Genomic DNA, 21,879 nt, shown 5'->3' on the forward strand with positions numbered 1-21,879 from the left:
GTAAAGTTTCCAACTTTACCCGTTAATAGTCCTTCTTAATGGGTTTAGCTCAAGCCCTAGTTCTTTAAGACCTAGATCTTGGTCCAAAAGCCATAATACTCCAAACCAAAGCATGAAAACTAAGATCTAGGCCCTAGACACCAAATAAGAACGTAAAGTCTCAGACTTTCCCTCCATGCATGACATTTTGGGGCTTAAAAGGCCAAAATGACACCTTAAAGCTTGCATGGGGCTTCCATGGCCATAAAGTTTACACCTTTATGCCATGAAACCCCTTCTAGACCCTAGATCTGAAAGGTAAATCACTTGGGTTCCCTAGGACCAAGCTACTTGGACCAAAAACTCAACAAAAGTGGAGATATCTAAGCACACAATGGACAAGTTAGAAGATTTTTACCTTTATTAAACCAGAAATGGAGCTTAACTTCTAGATCTACTCTCCTCTTTTAGGTCCTTTCTCTTTCTTCAAGGATCCTCTTCTTGAACTTCACAAAGAACACACAAAACTGACCTAAAAACACTCAAAAGTGGATTAGGGTTTCATGGCTAAGGTTTGGGGTAATGGAGGCTGCAAATGAGGCTAACCTTTGGAGGTTAAGTTGTTTAAATAGGGTGTAAAACCCTAAAATTAGGGTTTCACTCTGCTAGACCTACTCATCGAGTTGGGGCTCCCAACTCGTCGAGTAGGTTTCTTAACCCGCGTCCAAGAAATAATTCCTACTCGACTAGTTTGGGGCCTCCAACTCGTCGAGTTCTCATATAAAAGTGAATAAATTTTATTTAAATTACATACCAAGAACCGGGTGTTACAAATCTCCACCACTTATTTTAGACTTCGTCCTTGAATTTTGTTGCATCTGGAAATAGCTATGGGTAGTGCTCCCTCATCTCGTCCTCCGGCTCCCAAGTCCATTTCGAGCCCTTGCGGTGCTACCATTGCACCTTTACTAACTCAACCCTCTTGTTCCTCAGATCCTTCGTCTTTTAGTCGAGGATGGCTATAGGTCGCTCGATGTAGTTCAGTTTTCATCCACCTGAATATCCTCTAGAGGTACCACTGTGGAGCCATCTACCAAGTACTTCTGCAGCAGGGAGACATGGAAGGTGTTGTGGATCTGACTAAGCTCGGTTGACAGATCCAATCGATACGCCACCCGGCCCACCTGGGATGATACCCTTAATGGACCAATATATCTGGGGCCCATCTTGCCCTGTTTCCTGAACCGGATGACACCTTTCCAAGGTGACACCTTCAGGAGGACCATATCTCCTACTTGAAAATCCAGGTTCGAACGTCGTCTGTCGGCGTAGCTCTTTTGCCGACTCTAGGGTGTCAGGAATCTACTCTGGACCTGCAGGATCCTCTCAGTCATCTTGAGTACCACTTTGGTACTCCCAATGACCCTCTGTCCGACCGCACCCCAACATATCGAGGTTTTGCACTTCCTCTCATATAACATCTTGAAGGGAGGACGGTTGATGCTAGCTTGGTAGCTATTATTGTAGGAAAACTCTGCCAAGCGCAGGTAGGTATCCCTCCCCAACTCACCGAGTTGGATTATCCGACTCGTCGAGTTCATGCAGTTTATTCCATGTCCAGGTGATTCTAAGCTTCTCCAATGCTCCAAACAATAGATCTAGCATCCTTGGGCACGTTTGTCACGTAAAGTTTACGTGCATGCAAGACTCGAATCATAAAAACCAAGTTATAGAAGAGGTTTTAAGGGATGAAAAGGGTTTTAAATAACTAAAGGCTGAATCTTTATGACCTTAGAGGCCAAGATGGGCCTAGATCTGAAGTTGCAACTTCAGATCACCCCTAATACCCGAAATGACACATCAACATTACTAAAATGGCTCTAAGCTCAAACATGAATAGATCTTAGATAGAAAAAGGTCAAGGTAATAACTTGTTACCTCCAAAACACTGCTAGGATGATGTAAGAATCGGATCCACAGTCTTTTTCTTGTTCCAAGCTTGAGTACTTCCAGATCTTCCTTCCACAATCCACCTCAAGACTTAATATCACACAATAAAGAGAATGAAGCGATGATTTAGGGTTTATGGACTCATAAGGGGATGTAAGGAGAGGTTAAGGGGGAAATGTTCCTTTAAATAGGATGTAAAACCCCAAAAATTATGGTTTCATCCCCCGGCTCCAACTCGTCGATTCGTGTCCTATGAATCTTCGAGTTGGTCACTTAAACATGTGGCCAAATATCGTTCCTACTCGACGAGTCAGGGTATCCAACTCGTCGAGTAGACATTTCAATGATGAAAATAAAGTTGTAGAGAGTCGGGGTGTTACAGGTATGCATCACATGTGCTTCCTTTGATTGGTCATAGCTTCATCAGTGTGTTTCACATTCTCATGTGGTTCATCTAGCTATACAAGGGTAACCTTCGTAATAGGTTTAGGATTCAAGAAATAGGTGAGTAGTCTTGTCTCACCATGTTCTATGTATACCTTCATCACTTTGTGCTCACTAACATACTGAGAAAAGTTTGCAACATCTTCATCATTTCCTAAAGGGTGAAGACCAAAGTATAAGTCTCCACCAGGGACAAGAAAATGGTAGTATATAACAGGAGGAACCCCATATCTAAAACCTTTCATGATTGGATAGTTTACAGTTCCTTCGATGTAACAGACATCAGGATACTTGGTGAACTCACCTCCATGGAGTTACTTCAAACAAAATCAACAAAGAAAAAGAGGAAAAAAGGGAAAATTACGTACCATAAACAACCTTGGGGTTGAAGGGTTTGTTTAACAACCTTACGTGCCACATTGGTATGTTCATCCTGATGGGTTTTAGGTAAAACAAATAAACTAGAAAACAATTCCTAAGTTCACATGCAACCTACTTTGGATCTATGTTTTAACTATTGAACATACAACTTTAAATTGCAAAACAAGAACCCTAGAGGAGAGAGGATATAATCGAAATTTACAAACTAGGTTTTAGTAATTACATACCTTTCAATTGTTATATTAAACAATTGATAATTCCCTTGATCTTGATCTTGATCTTCTTGGAAGCTTAGCACCACAGGTGTAATGCCTCTAATGGAATCACACCCAAACTAGCAAGAAGGAAAGTAGAAGAGAGAGGGGAGAGGGAGTATGCAAAATCTCGGCCTTAGGGTTTCTTCAAAAGAAAGAGTGACCAAAATATGAACCAGGAGGGTTCTTATATAGCTGAGGGATCTAGGGTTTAGGGAAAACCCTAGTTATCCTTTTCTTAGGGCCTAAGCAAACCCAAGGGCCTTATCCAAGCCCTTATGGACGAAGTTATTAGGGTTTCCCCTAAATATTTCGTCCACCCTTATCCAAGGGGGTTCTAGAGCCTTCCACTCAACTATTAGATAATTGCAAATTAGTCCCTACACTTTATAATTAATTCTTTTAACCCCAAAATTAATTCTAATTAATTTCTGGCTAACAATTAATTAAACAAAATGATTTCTTATTAATATATTAATCTTTTAACATATTAATAAATTCATTTATATTAATTTATTAATCTTATAATAAATTAATATCTCTCATTTCATAATTTCCTTGTCCGGTTGCTAGGTTTGAGGGCAACCCAAAAGGACTGTGCTGCTATCTATTCAAGTACATACCAATTATAGTTATGGGCTTAGACACCTAATCCAACAGTCTCCCACTTGGATAAGTCTGTAACTATAATTGCTAGTATGCCTTCTAAATTTGACCAGCAAATTGTAGCTTCCAAAAAAAACTGCTACCGAACTCTGACCCAGTCAGTTATGTATCCTAAGATAAGTGATCATATAATCCTTCGTTCTGCTAGATATCCCTAGACAAAAGACATGGAATGCAATCAACCTCTCTGTCCAGAATCTATGTTTCCCGATTTCTGATTTGTGATGATGTAGGACTTCTAATTGAACACATCAATTTAGTCCTGGCTGGGCCCAGCACATAAGTCAACACCAAATCATCGAGTGGCCCACATATATCGCTTTTCTTGTTAGGGAAAAAGGAATGAATAAACATTGACTCATATGCCTGTATCTTTCACTCATCAAACCATCCATGATAATACGTTTTATAACACCAAGTTACTGATGCGTTTGCGTATCACCAATGCATAGCCGACTTGCAAATTACAACTCATATATCTCTGTTTCAAGATCATAGATGTTATCCTCTCAGTATTACTCGTGATGAATTCCATGAAGTAATACTCTGAGCGTGGGTTTATCTAATACTCAAATCTCACTCTCTGAGTACTCATGAACATTGCACCAATTCTATTGCTATGTCTATCCTCAGAAAATCTACAATCCAATTCATGACAGTCTTAATTCACTACTTACTTCCAAAAATATGAGCGACTGTGGAGTTTGAATAATCTTATTATTCAGGAAGTAAAACATGCAAAAATTAAACACAATAATAAACAATTGACAAAAGGTAGAACCCAAACTTATAAATACTATTTTATTATTTATTCACCAAAAGTCAATTACATTTACTTTGTTACAAGTTTAAGAAAACTAATCTAACTACTAAAACTAATATCATCTTTCAGTCCTATGCTCCGAGCATGCTAAATATGCTTAGCCCTACTCAGACCCTTTGTGAGGGGATCTGCTGGGTTATCTTGAGATGACACCCTCTTCACTATAAGATGGCTTTCTTCTACTCTATGTCTGATGAAATGGTACTTTCTGTCGATATGTCTGGTTTTACCATGATCTCTTGGTTCCTTTGTCAAGGCAACCGCTCCTTCATTATCGCAGAATAGTTCCATAGGCTCCTGGATGGTTGGAACAACTTCGAGATCCCCGATGAAGTTCCTCAACCAAGCTGCTTCTTTCGACGCTTCACTTGCTGCTATGTACTCTGATTCACAAGTAGAATCAGCCACAGTATCTTGCTTGGAACTCTTCCAAGTAACTGCCCCTCCATTTAATAAGAATACCCAGCCTGAATGAGAACGGAAGTTATCTCTATCCGTCTGAAAGCTGGCATCACTGTAACCATCTACTCTCAAAGTATCATTGCCACCAAGCACGAGGACCCAATCCTTCGTCCTTCACAAATACTTGAGTATATTCTTTACGGCTATCCAATGTGCTCTACCTGGGTTTCCTTGATAGCGACTGACCATGCTCAAAGCAAAGGCCACATCAGGGCGAGTACATGTCATAGCGTACATGATCGATCCGACAGCGGAAGCATAAGGTACACGACTCATGTCATCTATTTCCTCATCTGTACTCGGGCATTGAGTCTTACTTAATTTGGTATTGCTCTGGATAGGTAGCTCTCCCTTCTTGGAATTTTCCATACTAAACCTCTTTAGTACCTTATCCAAGTATGTGCTCTGACTAAGTCCAATTAGTCTCTTCTTTCTATCTCTCAATATTCTAATCCCAAGAATATAGGCGGCTTTTCCTAGGTCTTTCATGGAAAAACACTTTCCAAGCCAAGACTTAACTTCATTCAAGGTTGGAACGTCGTTACCAATGAGTAATATGTCATCGAAATATAACACCAGAAAAGTTACTATACTCCCACTAGCCTTGATATACACACAAAACTCATCTTCACTTCTAGAGAAACCAAACTCTTTGACTTTCTCATAGAAGCAAAGATTCCAGCTGCGAGATGCTTGTTTCAATCCATAAATGGATTTCTCAAGCTTGCATACTCTATTTGGAAACTTTTCATCAACAAAACCCTCTGGCTGATTCATGTAAACATCCTTAGCCAACTTCCCGTTAAGGAACGCAGTCTTGACATCCATCTGCCAGATTTCATAGTCATGAAAGGCAGCTATGGCGAGCAATATCCTAATAGATTTAATCTTAGCTACTGGTGAAAAAGTCTCATCATAGTCAACCCCTGGGGTTTGAGTGAAACCTTTTGTAACTAGTCGAGCCTTGAATGTATGCACATTCCCATCCATGTCTGTCTTCTTCTTGAAGATTCATTTGCACCCAACTGTCTTACGACCTGGTGCACTATCAACCAAATTCCAATCTTGGTTGTCATACATGGACTTAATCTCGCTATCCATTGCCTCTTTCCACTTGGAAGCCTCTGGGCCTGCCATTGCTTCCTTATAAGTGACTGGTTCATCTAAGTTTACTAGTGTTCTGTCACTTATGAATGTGTCACCATCTGAAGTAATATGAAAGCCATACAACTCAGGTGGCACACTTACCCTAGTGGATCTTCGAAGAGGTAATGATTTATCAACTGGTTCAACAGGAACTGTTTCCTATGGTTGAGTGCTAGTGTCATCTAAGGTTCCTTCATTGGTTGACTCTTGAATTTCCTCAAGGTCAATGGTACTCCTATTGTCCTCTTTGAATATGAGCTCTCTTTCCAGAAAGACTCCTCTTCGAGCTACAAACACCACGTTTTCACTAGGTCTGTAGAACAAATATCCAAAAGACTGTTTTGGGTAACCAATGAAAACACATTTCTCACTTCTAGCTGCTAGCTTGTCGTGAGTCTCTCGTCTTACGAAAGCTTCACAACCCCAGACTTTAATATGTGCTAACGAGGGAACTTTCCCTGTCCACATTTCGTGAGGTGTTTTGGCAACCTTCTTTGAAGGGACAAGATTGAGGATGTGGGCGGCTGTCTCTAAGGCATACCCCCAAAAGTGAATAGGAAGCGAGGCACGACTCATCATAGAATGTGCTGGGTTTTGGTCATAAGACATCCTATGTGCTCATACAAACCCTAATGCTTGGATCTAGGTTTCTCTATTGTACATGCTTTGAATCCAAGACTATAAACCCTAATTCTAGCATACAAGTAATGATATTAATATGTAATTAGGTTTAAGATCATACCTTGATTGTTATGTAGCAATAACAATCCCAATTCCTCCTTGAATTGACTTTGGAAGGCTTAGAGTCACAAGTGTCACTCCTCTAATGGTTCACAAACACCATAAGCAAGAGGATGAATAGGAGAGAGGATGGAGGCTACCAAAAACGTGTAGAAACCCTAGCAAGATCATTAGCCACGTTTTTGAGCCTTAAGGGGTCTTTATATAGTTGGGCTATTAGGGTTATCTAACAAGGAAACCCTAATTTGGATGCTTAAGCCCTAAGCAACCCATAGACTCCTTTTATCAAGCCCATGGATGATTTCCTTATGGGTTTCCCATTAGAATTCGTCCATCCCTTAATATAAGGCAATCCATGGCCTAAATTGCAATTATCCTTTAATTACAATTCTAGTCCCTTAAGTTTAATTAATCTCTTTTAGTCACAAAACTAATTACCAATTACTTATTGACTAATAATAATTAAACAATATGATTTATCCTTTAATATATTATTCTCATAATATATTAATAAATCATATTTAATCCTTTCTCTCCATAATTCATCCTATCAAGTTGCTTCGGTGAAGGCAACCCAAAAGGATCATGCACCATCGGGTCAAGTACATACCAAAATAGTTATGGACTTAGACACTAATCCAACAGAATGAACCATTTCTAACAAGGTTCGATTGCGCCTCTCAGCTACACCATTTAACTGTGGTGTCCTAGGAGAAGTCAATTGTGAGACTATCCCACATTCTTTCAGATAGTCGTTGAACTCGGTACTAAGATACTCCCCGCCTCTATCGGATCTAAGTATCTTTATCTTTCTGCCCAATTGATTTTCGACTTCATGCTTAAACTCTTTGAACCTTTCAAAGGTTTCTGACTTATGTTTGATCAAGTAGATGTAACCATATCTGCTATAATCATCAATGAAAGTCACATAGAATCGATTAACATCCCTTGTGGTTGATCTGAAGGGCCCACACACATCTGTGTGTATGAGATCCAACAAACCTTCACCTCTTTCATAAGACCCTGTGAATGGTGATTTTGTCATCTTTCCCAAAATACAAGACTCACACATATCATCTGATTTTAGGTCAAATGATTCCAACACTCCATCCTTTTGGAGTTGGGCTATGCGTTTCTTGTTAATGTGTCCAAGACGACAATGCCACAAGCATGCCTTATCTACACTATTAGACAAGTCAATATTAAGTACACTATTTCCTAGGCTATCAACACAAGTCATTATTTCATACACACCATCACAAGGTAAAGCTTCGAACACAAACACACCATTCTTATAAACAGAAATTGAACCATTCAAATTATTAAAAGAATATTTAAAACCTTGTCTGAACAATGCATGAAATGAAATAATGTTTCTCGTCATCTCAGACGAACAACAACAATTTATCAAATCTAATCTAACATCATTACTAAGCAAAAGTTGATAAACTCCGATCTTGGTTACTGGTGAAGACTTCTTGTTTCCCATGATCAAGTTTATCCTACCTCGCTCTATCTCCTCACTTTCCCTTAGCCCCTGCAAATCAGAACATATGTGAAAACCACATCATGTATCAAGGACCCATGAACGAGGAGATAATGAGTTATTAGAAAAAATAGTGTAAATACCTGCCGAGGATGGCTTCACTTTTCCATCTTTGATGTCCTGCAGATATTGTGGGTAGGTTCTCTTCTAATGCCCTTTTTGATTGCAGTAAAAGCAAACAGCTTCCTTTGGATCAGAGACATGGGGAATGGAAGCATTGGGCTTGGCTTTCGGGCCATTGCTAGATGACCCTACTTGTACCTTTGCCTTTTAGTTTTGCTTAGGAGGACCTTTCCTCTTTTTCCCCTTTCCCTGTCCAATAGCTAGAACAGGAGCACTTGCAGGAGTGGAGGCTATACTCTTACCCTTCATTCCTGCTTCAGTAGTCTGCAACAAGTTGTGCAATTGGGCCAATGTCTGCTCAGTGTTGTTCAAATGGTAAGTTAAGATAAACTGACCATAACAATCAGGCAACGAGTTCAAGACCATGTCAATGGCCAATTCCTCATCAAAATGAATGTTGAGCTTGACCAAACGCTCTATGTAGCGTTGCATTCTTTGCACATGAGATACAACCGATTCCCCCTCTTTCATCTTGCAAGCCATGAGTGACTTGACTACTTCAAACTTTTCTTGACGAGCTCGCTTATGGTATTTTTCCATAAGGTTCTTGTTCATCTCAAAAGGCTAGTAGTCCTCATAGTACCTTTGCATTTCTGGGGACATGGTTGTGACCATGATGCATGCCACTTTGGTAGCATCATCATAGTGCTTCTTGTATGCAGCGTACTCTTCGGGAGTGGCTTTGGACTCATCAAGTTCCTTGAGCTCCTTTTCAAGGACATACTCTTTGTCCTCGAACCTAAGCGCCATCTTGATGTTGCGCATCCAATCATTATAGTTTGAGCCATCCATAACGACTTTGGAGCAGATGTTTAGTTGAGAGAAGTTGTGGCTGGAGGATGATGAAGCAGAAGTGTTTCCAGGAGCAGACATCTGAAAAAGAAGGATAGTTTTAGTTAGATTTCAAGACACCTCAATATAATAACCCAAAGATATCATATCAAGGTTAGGATCCAACTATGATGATTTACAACTTAGAAATGGGATGCCGAGATCCAAGTTCAAATCTCATAAAGGTAGGTGAATGACGATTCACCAATTCCACTATTAGACAAAATAAACGAAGTGAAATTCCTAATTCTTTTGAGATACATTAAAACTATTTAATGGCATGCGGATTATGCTCTACTATTCGTGACTGGGATACCGAGGATCACAAATTAGATGTGAATAACCATGCAAATGTGCTTAGTAACCTTATTGTCTTTATCATTAACTATTGATGTGCCGGTAAACCACACACGCTCCATCAAAATGACAATTATAAGATACCCATTACTACTCTTTATTAGTGCCTTTTAGTGTGCCGGTTAACCACACACGCTCCACTAATGACCAATAAAGCATAATGTGCAATTTCATGGATTAGCATACTTTTCACATTTTTCCTAAAGTAACTAGAGTTGGGATTTTGAAAAATAATGTTCTAGTACTTTCTTTAATAGCATTATACTTTTTAATGAGGAGTAGTTGTCCTATCAAATCCGTTCTGCTAACGACCTTCCACTAATCAAGGAAGCGGTGGGTGAGAGTGGACACCCATTCAACTACCATTTTATAGTCAGTTTCCTTATACCCCCCCTTATAGACTAGCTTCGTGAATGAGGCATACTAGCGATTTGACTAACCATATTCTTATACATATATATATATATATATATATATATATATATATATATATATATATATATATATATATATATATATATAAGGTGTGTTTTAAAACATTTTAAAACTCCTAAGAGTTTATATAAATTTTCGAAATTTAAACTATTAAATTTTAAATTTAAATAAACCAATCAATTAGATTTAATATTTATCTATTAATTAACTTTTAATTAATTTATTAAATCTTGTAAGGATTATCTAATCAAATTAATCAATTAATTTAATCCTAATCCTTATCCTTCTAAATTTCGAAAATTAGGGGTAAAGGATAATTATCCAATTAATCTAATCAAGTAACAATTATCCAAAACAAGAAACCCTAAAATCACTAGCATATTTCGAAATTCACAAGGGAGGAGGCTAGGGTTTTCAAAACCCTAACCCTAATTTCAATTAGGGTTCTTTGGAGGCTAGGGTTTTCGAAAACCCTTTGATCCAAAACCCTAGAAATCGAAAAAATGGCCTTTAGGGTTTAATAGCTATAAACTCTAATTTGCAATTCAACAATTATAGCAATTCAATTTAAAACAAACAATGACTCTGATACCACTGATGGGTTTTAGGTAAAACAAATAAACTAGAAAACAATTCCTAAGTTCACATGCAACCTACTTTGGATCTATGTTTTAACTATTGAACATACAACTTTAAATTGCAAAACAAGAACCCTAGAGGAGAGAGGCTATAATCGAAATTTACAAACTAGGGTTTAGTAATTACATACCTTTCAATTGTTATAGTAAACAATTGATAATTCCCTTGATCTTGATCTTGATCTTGTTGGAAGCTTAGCACCACAAGTGTAATGCCTCTAATGGAATCACACCCAAACTAGCAAGAAGGAAAGTAGAAGAGAGAGGGGAGAGGGAGTATGCAAAATCTCAGCCTTAGGGTTTCTTCAAAAGAAAGAGTGACCAAAATATGAACCAGGAGGCTCCTTATATAGCTGAGGGATCTAGGGTTTAGGGAAAACCCTAGTTATCCTTTTCTTAGGGCCTAAGCAAACCCAAGGGCCTTATCCAAGCCCTTATGGACGAAATTATTAGGGTTTCCCCTAAAGATTTCGTCCACCCTTATCCAAGGGGGTTCTAGAGCCTCCCACTCAACTATTAGATAATTGCAAACTAGTCCCTGCACTTAATAATTAACTCTTTTAACCCCAAAATTAATTCTAATTAATTTCTGGCTAACAATTAATTAAAAAAAATGATTTCTTATTAATATATTATTCTTTTAACATATTAATAAATTCATTTATATTAATTTATTAATCTTATAATAAATTAATATCTCTCATTTCATAATTTCCTTGTCCGGTTGCTAGGTTTGAGGGCAACCCAAAAGGACTGTGCTGCTATCTATTCAAGTACATACCAATTATAGTTATAGGCTTAGACACCTAATCCAACACATCCACCGTTAATCTCTACAAATCGCAACTTAACTAACAAAACATATTTTGTGTCTAGGGCTTTTGTTGATCCTGGTTAAACAACGACGATGTATTTTATTGAGGAGATGGACTGATTTTATTGAGATTTAGCGGGAATGATTACAAGGATGAATGGACTAAAATATCCTCAAGTTAGAGGGGCATGAGCAAATTAACAGGAGCTTGGTAATGACTGTTAAGCCATTAGACCAAACTCGCAACAAAACGAAACTATTGGACTATCCTTGCAAGCCCAAATCGTTTTTGACCAAACTTGCTAGTTTTGACATACCACAAGGATCATTCTTACAATTTTGTCTTAAATTGATTGTTAACGTTATAATATACATTTTAAACTATTCCGACAGTGGAGGAAAAGGAGACCGGTGATATATTGGTGAGAAAATGAAAGGATTAATGGATTAATAGCACTATTCCTAGATTAGGACCGTTATACCCTTGATACAAATCAATAAATAGGTGGAAATATCACTATTGCTAGATTAGGACACGAAATTCTTCTGAAGTGTCAGAGAATAGCACAAACTTTGAGAATCCAAGAACTAACTTTTCATTCCCAATTTCTAGTACATAATGTGAAAACAAAATAACCGCTACTCTACTAGTTCCCACGATCTTATTTTGAGTGGAGAACCAACTAACTGTTTTGATAAGTTCAAATTAAATAACAAAGACATAAAATTAAAACATGCTTGGAATTAAAAAGTCGGAGCTTGTAACTGAATCAAATTGACCCACTTCTCATTTGGGCTTGGCGGTATTGGGTCAATGGTTGGGTTCTTCCTATCATCTTCTCCTTCTTCAGAAAAGTTTGTCCTCAAACTTGGAATTGGCTCATCAGGGTCAAAGTAGGGTTGTAGATCGGCTACATTAAAAGTAGCAACAACACCATAAGTACATAGGAGGTCAATCTGATACGCGTTGCCATTGACTTTGGCAAGGACTTTGAAGAGTCCGTCAGATCGAGGGCTCAATTTAGAGTGACATTTTGATGGAAACCTTTCCTTGCATAAATGTACCCATACAAGATCACCCGGTTGAAACAAGATGTGTTTGCGGCCTTTGTCACGACGATACTTGAGAAGCTCGTTATTTTTAGTGATTCGATTGTGCACCTGTTGATGGATGGATTTAATATCAGTTACCAAATCACTGGTCTGCTGACTGAATTTGGAAGTTGTATCAAGGAATGTCAGATCCAGCGGGGTGGAAGGATTCAAACCATACATGACCATAAAAGGACTGATTCCGGTTGTTTTATTCGGGGCCCGATTGTAAGTAAATTCAGCCCGAGGTAGTAACTCGTCCCACTATTTCAGGTTGGTTGTAATAAGGGCACGTAATAACGAACCAACAGTGTGATTTGTAACCTCAGTTTGTCCATCAGTTTACAGATGGCTTGAAGTGCTAAACTTGAGTTTGGTCCCCATTTTTCGCCACAATGTCAACCAAAAGTGGCAAAGAAATTTGACATCTCGGTCACTAACCATCGTTCAGGGTATTCCATGGAGACGAACAATTTATTTAAAATAGAGATTGGTGACCTGAACAACGTTATATGTGGTATGACAAGAAATAAAATGGGCCATCTTTGAAAACATGTCTACTACAACCATCACATAATCTTTTTGAAGCTCTGTGCATGGCAAACCGGTAATGAAATCCAAGCTAACATTTTCCCATGGAGAAGTTGACACCGGTACTATCATGTATAATCCATGTGGTGCAGAATGAATTTTGGCTCGATGACATTGTAAATAATGCCTGATAAAAATGATCGACATCACGAATTAGTTTTGGCCAGAAAAAATGACTTTTTAGAATGTGAACTGTCTTATCAATACTCAGATGGCTAGCTAATCCTCCTCCATGAGCTTCTTGTATCATAACAATTCGAATACTATGGCGAGGAATTCAAAGTTGCTGTATTTTGAACAAATACCCATTAACAATGTGGTATTCACCCATAGAATGAGTCTGGCAGTTAAAATACGACTCCCCAAAGTTGGGATTTGTTAGGTATTCAATTTTAAGCATTTCGAGCCCAAGGACTTGTAGTTGAAGGGAAGTAAGCAGAGAATATTTGCGAGAAAGACCGTCTGCACCCTTATTGAGTTTCCCGGATTTGTGTTTAATTGGGAAATTGAAGATTTGTAGAAATTTCACCCATTTTGCATGACGAGGTTGCAACTTGTGCTGGCCTTGAATATACTTCAGAGATTCATGATCTGAGTATAATATAAATTCTTTAGAGATCAAGTAGTGATTGCAGTGGGTTAAAGATCGGATTAGGGCATAAAACTCTTTGTCGTAGGTGGAATATCTCCTCTTAGCATCATTGAGTTTCTCGCTAAAATAAGTAATTGGACGACCTAGTTGGGACAACACAGCTCTGATTCCGACTCCTGAAGCATCACATTCAACTTCAAAGACTTCTAAGAAACATGGTAACGCTAAAACATGAGTGGAGGATAGTTGTTTCTTGAGTTCTTCAAAAGCAAGTTGGGCAGACGAATTCCAATGAAATTGCTTGAGCTTGGTAATTTCAGTCATCGGGTCTACAATGGTACTAGAATTTTTGAAGAATCGTTTATAAAAACATGCAAGACCATGGAAACTCTGCACTTGTTGTATCGATTATGGAACCGATCAGTCTTTGATAGCTTGAATCTTCTTGTCATCTACTCGGATTCCCTGTGCAGAAACCAAATACCTAAGAAAAGTCACCTGACTTGTGAAAATTTCACATTTCTCTAAATTCCCGTAGAGTTGTTCTTTATCGAGTACTTGAAACAGTTGAAATAAATGAGAATGATGATCCTCGGGTGAACGGATGTATACTAGGATGTCGTCAAAATAGACGACAATAAATTTTCCCAAAAACGAATTGAGTACTTGATTCATCAAATGCATAAAGGTTCTTGGTGCATTTGATAAACCAAAATGCATAATGAGCCACTCATATAGCCTTTCTTTAGTCTTGAAAGCCGTTTTCCATTCATATCCTTCAAAGATCCGAATTTGATGATACCCACTTCGTAAATCGATCTTTGAAAACACAGTCGCCCCATGGAGTTCGTCTAGTAAATCATTCAATTTTGGTATCGGAAAACGGTATTTGATAGTGATCTTATTAGTAGACCGACTATCCGCACACATTCTCCATTCTCCATTTTTTTGGTATAAGGAATGTGGATACTGCACACGGGCTGAGGGATTCACGAATGAGTCCCTTCTCTAGCAATTGATCTACTTGTCTTCTCATCTCAGCCGTTTCTTGAGGATTGGAACAATAGGCGGGCTTGTTAGGTAAAGGTGAGCCAGTGATTAAATCAATTTTATGTTGAATGGAACGTCTGTGAGGTAAACCAGGTGGGATTTTTTCAGATGGAAAAGCTTGTTTATATGACTGTAATAACGACTGCATGGATGGGTGTTGTTGTAGTGGTGTCTTGCCTTCGTCATCCACAAGCCCCAGTAACATGATATCTTTGTAGTGGAAATATTCATGTTACTCAGATTGAAGTAGAATGCTTAAGGGCGGTGATGGTTTAGGCCATGGTAATGTAGGTGTAATCGAAATGAGTACTATTTTCTTATGGTTGTGAACAAAGGAATAAGTGTTGAGATACCCGTCGTGGATCACTTTCCTATCAAAATTTCATGGTCGTCCGAGTAGAACATGACACGCATCCATTAGAATGACACCGCACCAGATTTCGTCAAAATAAGATTTTCTAATGGTAAACTGCAGCAATACTCGATGCTTTACTCGAATTCCTTTCCCTTGATTCAACCAGTGGATCTTGTAGGGCGAGGGATGAGGCTCTGTAGAGAGATTCAACTTAGTTACCATGGTTTGAGAGGCGACATTAGTGCAACTTTCTCCATCAATTGTTAAAGAGTAGACCTTTTGAGAAATTGTGCAATGCGTGTGGAAAATAGACTCCCGTTGGAGATCTTCTTCCGGAATAGAAGTGGTGCTCAATGCTTGTCACACTACCAGGCATTATCCTTCATCGGGACCAATCAATTCTTCTTCCTCTTCAATGGTTGGTGTGGGATTCGGTATTGAATCAATCATAAAAAAGAACCATTAGCGATCTCAAAGTCAGCTGGTGTAATAATACGTTTGTTTGGACACTCTGACGCTATGTGACCTAACGCTTGACAACGAAAACACCGTCGAGGAGCCTTTGGGGTTTCGGTGTTTGTTTTCGTATTAATTAAAGGTTTAAAAGTTGTGGTAGGATTGGGCTTGGTGCTACTATGGTTTTTTTGATAATTAGTGGGTTTGATGAAAGTTCGGTTGGGCTCAGACTTCCCTTTAATTCGTTGTTGGGCATCTACTTTGTGGGCCATCAATGTTAGGTCGGTTAGGGTTTGGTAGGAATATAATAGCACTATTGCTAGATTAGGACCGTTATACCCTTGATACAAATCAATAAACAGGTGGAAATCTAACCTAGGTTTTTCGATACAGATTCACCACGAAAACTAAGAGTTAGTGTCCAAGTTCACCTTCTAATTTACCTGTTAAAAATTAGAATAGCAAGGACATGAAATTCTTCTGAAGTGTTAGAGAATAGCACAAACTTTGAGAATCCAAGAACTGACTTTTCATTCCCAATTTCCAGTACATAATGTGAAAACAAAATAACCACTACTCTACTAGTTCCCACGATCTTATTTTGAGTGGAGAACCAACTGTTCTGATAAGTTCAAATTACATAACAAAGACATAAAATTAAAACATGCTTGGAATTAAAATGTCGGAGCTTGTAACTAATCAAATTGACCCACTTTTGATTTGGGTTTGGCGGTGTTGGGTCAATGGTTGTGGTCTTCCTATCATGGATCTTCTTTAGTCCATCATGGACAGGTATAGACCAAAATGGAAGGATTAATAGATGTTCTTCTAAATGTCATACACCGTTCAAGTGACAATATGTGTTTGAAACTCCTCTTTTCATTTATCTTTCTTATATGAGAAATTAAATATTCTTTTACTTTTTGTCCCTATAAATCCTTATATCCAATTAAATAGTGACATATGTAATATTTAATGTTCATTAATGAAATTTAATGATATTTAGTATACTAATAAACACATGTCATCATTTAATTGGATAGACAGATTTGTACGAATAAAAAATAGGTTGATACTTTTTATATTACCATATTTTCTAGACAATAAATTACTCATGATTGATTCTCTATGTATTTTCAATTAGGATTAACATATCAAACTGTGTATAAAAATTTATTCAAATCTATAATTAACGGTTGTTATTATTATATTCTAAATATTATTTTAGCTTGTGGATTCCATGGTTATAACTTAGTTTCCTTATAAAATAATGGGAATATGACTTATCAAGGTAATTAACTTTTCGGTATGTTCATATCTAGGTAACTATCTTTTTTTGTACATATGTTAGTAACAAACTTTTTGGAAGTGTTCACATATGACCATTATGACCTGCTATAGCAGGTTAAATCCTAGATGTGAACTCTTTCAACAAGTTTGTTACCTAGATGTGTACAAAAAAAAAATAATTACCCAAATATGAACAAAATGAAAATTAAAAATTAAATTACATGAATGGTCCCTGTGGTTTGGGGGAATTTGTGGTTTTTATCCCTAATTTTTTTTTTAACTTACATGGTCCCTACTATTTATTTTTGTTGCGCGTTTGGTCCCCGTCTTACCTAAAAATACTATTGTGCCCTTATTAATTTATTTTTTTAATTAATTTTCTTATCTATGTGTTTATTTTATACATATTTAAAAAAATTAATAGACCACACATATTTGTATCTTCTCGGATGATCTCTACTGTTTATTTTTAATTAATTTTTTTTTTAAAACTTGGATGATCCTTACTGTTTATTTTTGTTACGCGTTTGGTCTCTGCCTTATCTAAAAATACTATTTTTCCCTTATTAATTTTTTAAATTAATTTTCTTATTTATGTATTTATTTTTTATAAAAAAAATTAATATACCCCACATATATGTATCTTATCACCGTAAACCTGAAACCACATTTGAGAAATTTAATTTGAGTCTTACCATTCACCATCTCATCTCTGATCCTCCCCATCTTCTATTTCTTTTCCATCTTTAGTAACATCAACGTCTTCACCGTCCTTTTTTTTTTTGGTACTTCAACTCTGGAGAACCAACACCATAACCTACTGTCTCTTCATATTTAGTGGGTTGTAGTGTTGTTTCGAAGGAGTTGAAGGACCAAAAAAAGAAGTGATGATGAAGACGTCGATATCACTAAAGATGAAAAATAAATAGAAGTTGAGAATGATGAAAGATGGGATGGTGAGGAGATACAGATATGTGAGGTCTACTAATTTTTCTTAAACATATAAATCATAAGTACATAAACAAGAAAATTAATTAAAAAAATTAATAAGGGCACAATAGTCTTTTTAGGTAAGACAGAGACCAAGTTCGTAACAAAATTAAATAGTAGGGACCATCCGAGTTAAAAAATTAAATTAATTAAAAAATAAATAGTAGGGATCATCCGAGGAGATACAAATATGTGTGGTATATTAATTTTTATAAATATGTAAAAAATAAACATAGATAAGAAAATTAATTAAAAAAATAAATTAATAAGGGCACAATAGTATTTTTAGGTAATATGGGGACCAAACGCGCAACAAAAATAAACAATAGGAACCATTTAAGTTTAAAAAAATAACTTAGAGACCAAAACCACAAATTCCCCCAAACTACAGGGATCATTCATGTAATTTAATTTTTACTTTTCGTTTTGTTCATATTTGGGTAACTATTTTTTTTTGTACACATCTAGGTAACAAACTTGTTGAAAATGTTCACATTTAGGATTTAACCTGCTATAGCAGGTTATAATGGTCATATGTGAACACTCCCAAAAAGTTTGTTACCTACATATGTACAAAAAAAAAAAAATAGTTACCCAGATGTGAACATACCGAAAAGTTAATTACCTTGATAAGTCATATTCCCTAAAATAATTTGTTATTGTTGGCCCATCTTATAAACCGGTGGAAAAGAAATTTATAAAAAAAAGGTTTATGACACCTCGCTATTTATACATGTTTATTTATTGAAGATGATGTTTGAACCAAGATAAAAAAAATTTATTATTAGCAGATAATTTAATACTTGTAAATGATACAATACAAATTTCTATTAAATTAATTCTTATTAATTATACAATTTTTTAACTAACAATTACGTGAGGCGGAATACCACAATTTCATCTACACAAGTATGTCATGTTTAAACAGAATAAAAACAACGTATTTCACAGTAGCAATATTGGTATATTCCATCTATTATATTCATCAATGTTCATAATCTTTTAGAAATATGATTTAAATATTAGTTTCAGGATCAATTAATTTACACATAATAAACACTATAGTCATAACACCTGGTAAAATACCAACTTTACATAAAACTACATGACATAAAACAATTCACAAATCAAAGTCAATGCTGCAACTACTTTTAAATGATAACTTCAAAAGTTTTGATACTTATATTAAGTACATCATTAACATAATAGTATAAGTAACATGAAACCCAAAGTAAACTATAATCCACTAGCACTATATGGTTATGACTTATGAAATATTCATAGAGGTGAAACAAGGAGTTGTCAATGTGTGTTGTGATGGTTGGTGACTATACAACCCACTTTTCATCATATTTTATAATTCTCCCCTTCATCTTTTCAACCACTTCACCCTTGTTTTGCTCTCATTTTACAAGTTCTCATATTCATTTGTTCCTAATTTGACTTTCTTGAATCTATGTGTAGCTACTAACTTTGATTTATTTTCCCCTCTATTCCACAGTTGCACATGTCATATATGTGATAAAGTTGCTCCCTTTTGAAGAAGTGATTGAGATTTCAATTCTAACCCATTTTCCAAAACAGAGAGTAACAAAATATATTAAAATTTAAAACCCAAGATAATGATTTAAACAAATGAAATCTCGAATGTTACAAGAATTATCCCTTGATCAAAACAATGTAGTTAAAAGCACAAAAAAAAAATGAAGGTGTTGCGGTAGTGTGTGTAAGTGGTGTTTGTGTGTGTAACTGTGTATGGCTATGGCTACTGTTCAAGCAGCATATTACATCGATTATGCAAAGAATTAATGAAATCTGTACACTCTTCAAATGATGTTACTACTGTTTTTTTTTTTTTTTTTTTTTAAATTGCTGAGAGCAAACCAAGTAGTGTCGTTGATTCATGATGCCATGGTTCTTCTTCCATTGTATCGGGAAGCATGTTGAGATCAAAAAACCCTCGAACAGGTTCATTCTCTTTCTCGATAAGATTCATACTTGTTTGTTGATTCAATTTAGCCTCTGCAATCATATGCGATCTCTTGTGACCTCCCAAAGCTTGCCCAGATGAGAAGATTTTCAAGCAAATTGGACATTCATGTGCTCCCAACACCACTGATTTCTTCAAAGAACGAACACCAAGATTGAATGCTTTTGTCGTTTGATGATTATCAGATGGTTTTGAATCAAACCCATTGATTATATGCTCATGATCGAAAAAGGGTTTGTTTTCGATTGTGTTTTCACCTTCGGTTTTCGGATCTAGACTTCCCTTTAACTTCTTGTGACTTGCGTTATGCCCACCAAGTGCTTGATAAGAGTCGAAGCTTTTGTTACAAGTAATGCACTCAAACTTTCTCTTGCTTCCGAAAAACAACTCACATTCGTCGTTAAAATCATCGTTTTTGATCATAATTTTCTCAACTCCAGTAAAACCCACTTCAGATCTTCCAAGATAATCAACACCCACTTGTGTTTCTGCTAATTTCTTGATCTTGAAACCCTTCCCAATTCGCTTTTTACCCTCAACTTTAGTCGACCCCACAAAAGCAGAGGAATTGCAGTAATCAGATGATTCAAATTCATTGCCCCATTTTCCCTCATCTCTCGAAAGCATCATTAAACACATAGCAATCTCAGATTCTTGATCTTGCTCAATCTCAGATACAACACTCGTTGAAGCATGATTACTACTTATTTGATTGTTGTTGTTATTATTATTATTATTATTAGCATTCATCGAGATTGAAGATGAAGCTGTTGTAATGGTGGTTGTTGTAACAGTAGCAGTTGTAGCAGAAGTAACTTTATACCTTTTAATTTTTCCGTTTCTTGATTTTGATTTCTTCAAACGTCGATCTTTCACACCAGAATTCTCATTATCCGATTGACTAGTCCAAGAATCTTGATTCAATTTGTTGTTGTTTGCGACTTTTTCAGAGTGACATTTCATGTGCCCAAACAACGCCTTCCAAGATTGAAAACCTTTTCCACATTCTTTACAGAGCTTATCAAGAACCACCAAACAATTCTCCATTTGACTTGAATCTTTGACTTTTGGAGTCTTTTTTGGATCTTTCCTCAGCTCATAGCCCAATTCATTCGAAGAACCATCGATTTCTACTACAGTATCGTTCTTGATTAATTTTCCGCCATTGTTGACAGATGAGAGCTTCTTCATCTGTTTATGGTGTTGATGAAGATGATGATCGGGGGAGTTGATCACGTGAGACCTCATGTGACCTCCCAAGGATCTACCAGAAGGGAAGCTCTTGTCGCACAGCTTACACGAGTGTTTCATCAATTCTTGATTACTTTCTTGGATCAAATTCGACATTTTTGGTAAAAAGTACGAAATTCTGATCTAATCGAAGTCAAACAAAGAAGAATTCAAGATCAAAACTGAAAATCGAGAAACACCCAGATCAATAAACCAGATTAAAAGCTAAAATTCTGTAAGATCGAAGCGAAAAACAAAGAACCTATCTCGGATTTCACTCAAGAAAAATATCAAGATCTACTCATAGCAAGTAGCTTTAGTTAGTTGAGATTTGAAGTAAGAAAAAAGATTGACGATAGGCGATGATGGATGATAGATGATCGATGATGAAGCAAAGAAAAGCTACTCTCTAAACTTTTTTGAGTGATTCTCTCTCTAGAAATATATAGAGACAGAAGAGAAGAGGTGGAGATGGAGAAACCCATGCATGGAAGCAAGGATAAAAAGAGATGGAAGCACGTGTACTCAACTGAGAATCCTACGCTAGTACAGATCCAACGGCTGAGATTGCTCCACATTTGATCATCTCTATGGCTATATATGGAAGCTAAGATCCTCTTCCTCAACTCTTGAAACCAACCAACTGCCCCTCA

At 36.7% G+C, this 21,879-nt stretch overlaps 1 protein-coding gene across 1 annotated transcript; it reads right to left on the bottom strand.

Annotated features, from left to right (window-relative positions):
* Positions 1-19,654: 19,654 nt before the first annotated feature.
* LOC145043094 (uncharacterized) lies at positions 19,655-21,707 on the bottom strand. The gene has a single exon (XM_078991650.1). The coding sequence runs from the start codon at positions 21,341-21,343 to the stop codon at positions 19,871-19,873; it is 1,473 nt and encodes a 490-aa protein (XP_078847776.1). The 5' UTR covers positions 21,344-21,707; the 3' UTR covers positions 19,655-19,870.
* Between the last annotated feature and the right edge of the window lie 172 nt (positions 21,708-21,879).

The sequence above is a fragment of the Lactuca saligna genome, chromosome 4, assembly GCF_052625555.1.
Source record: "Lactuca saligna cultivar CGN05327 chromosome 4, ASM5262555v1, whole genome shotgun sequence".
Lineage (NCBI taxonomy): Eukaryota > Viridiplantae > Streptophyta > Magnoliopsida > Asterales > Asteraceae > Lactuca > Lactuca saligna.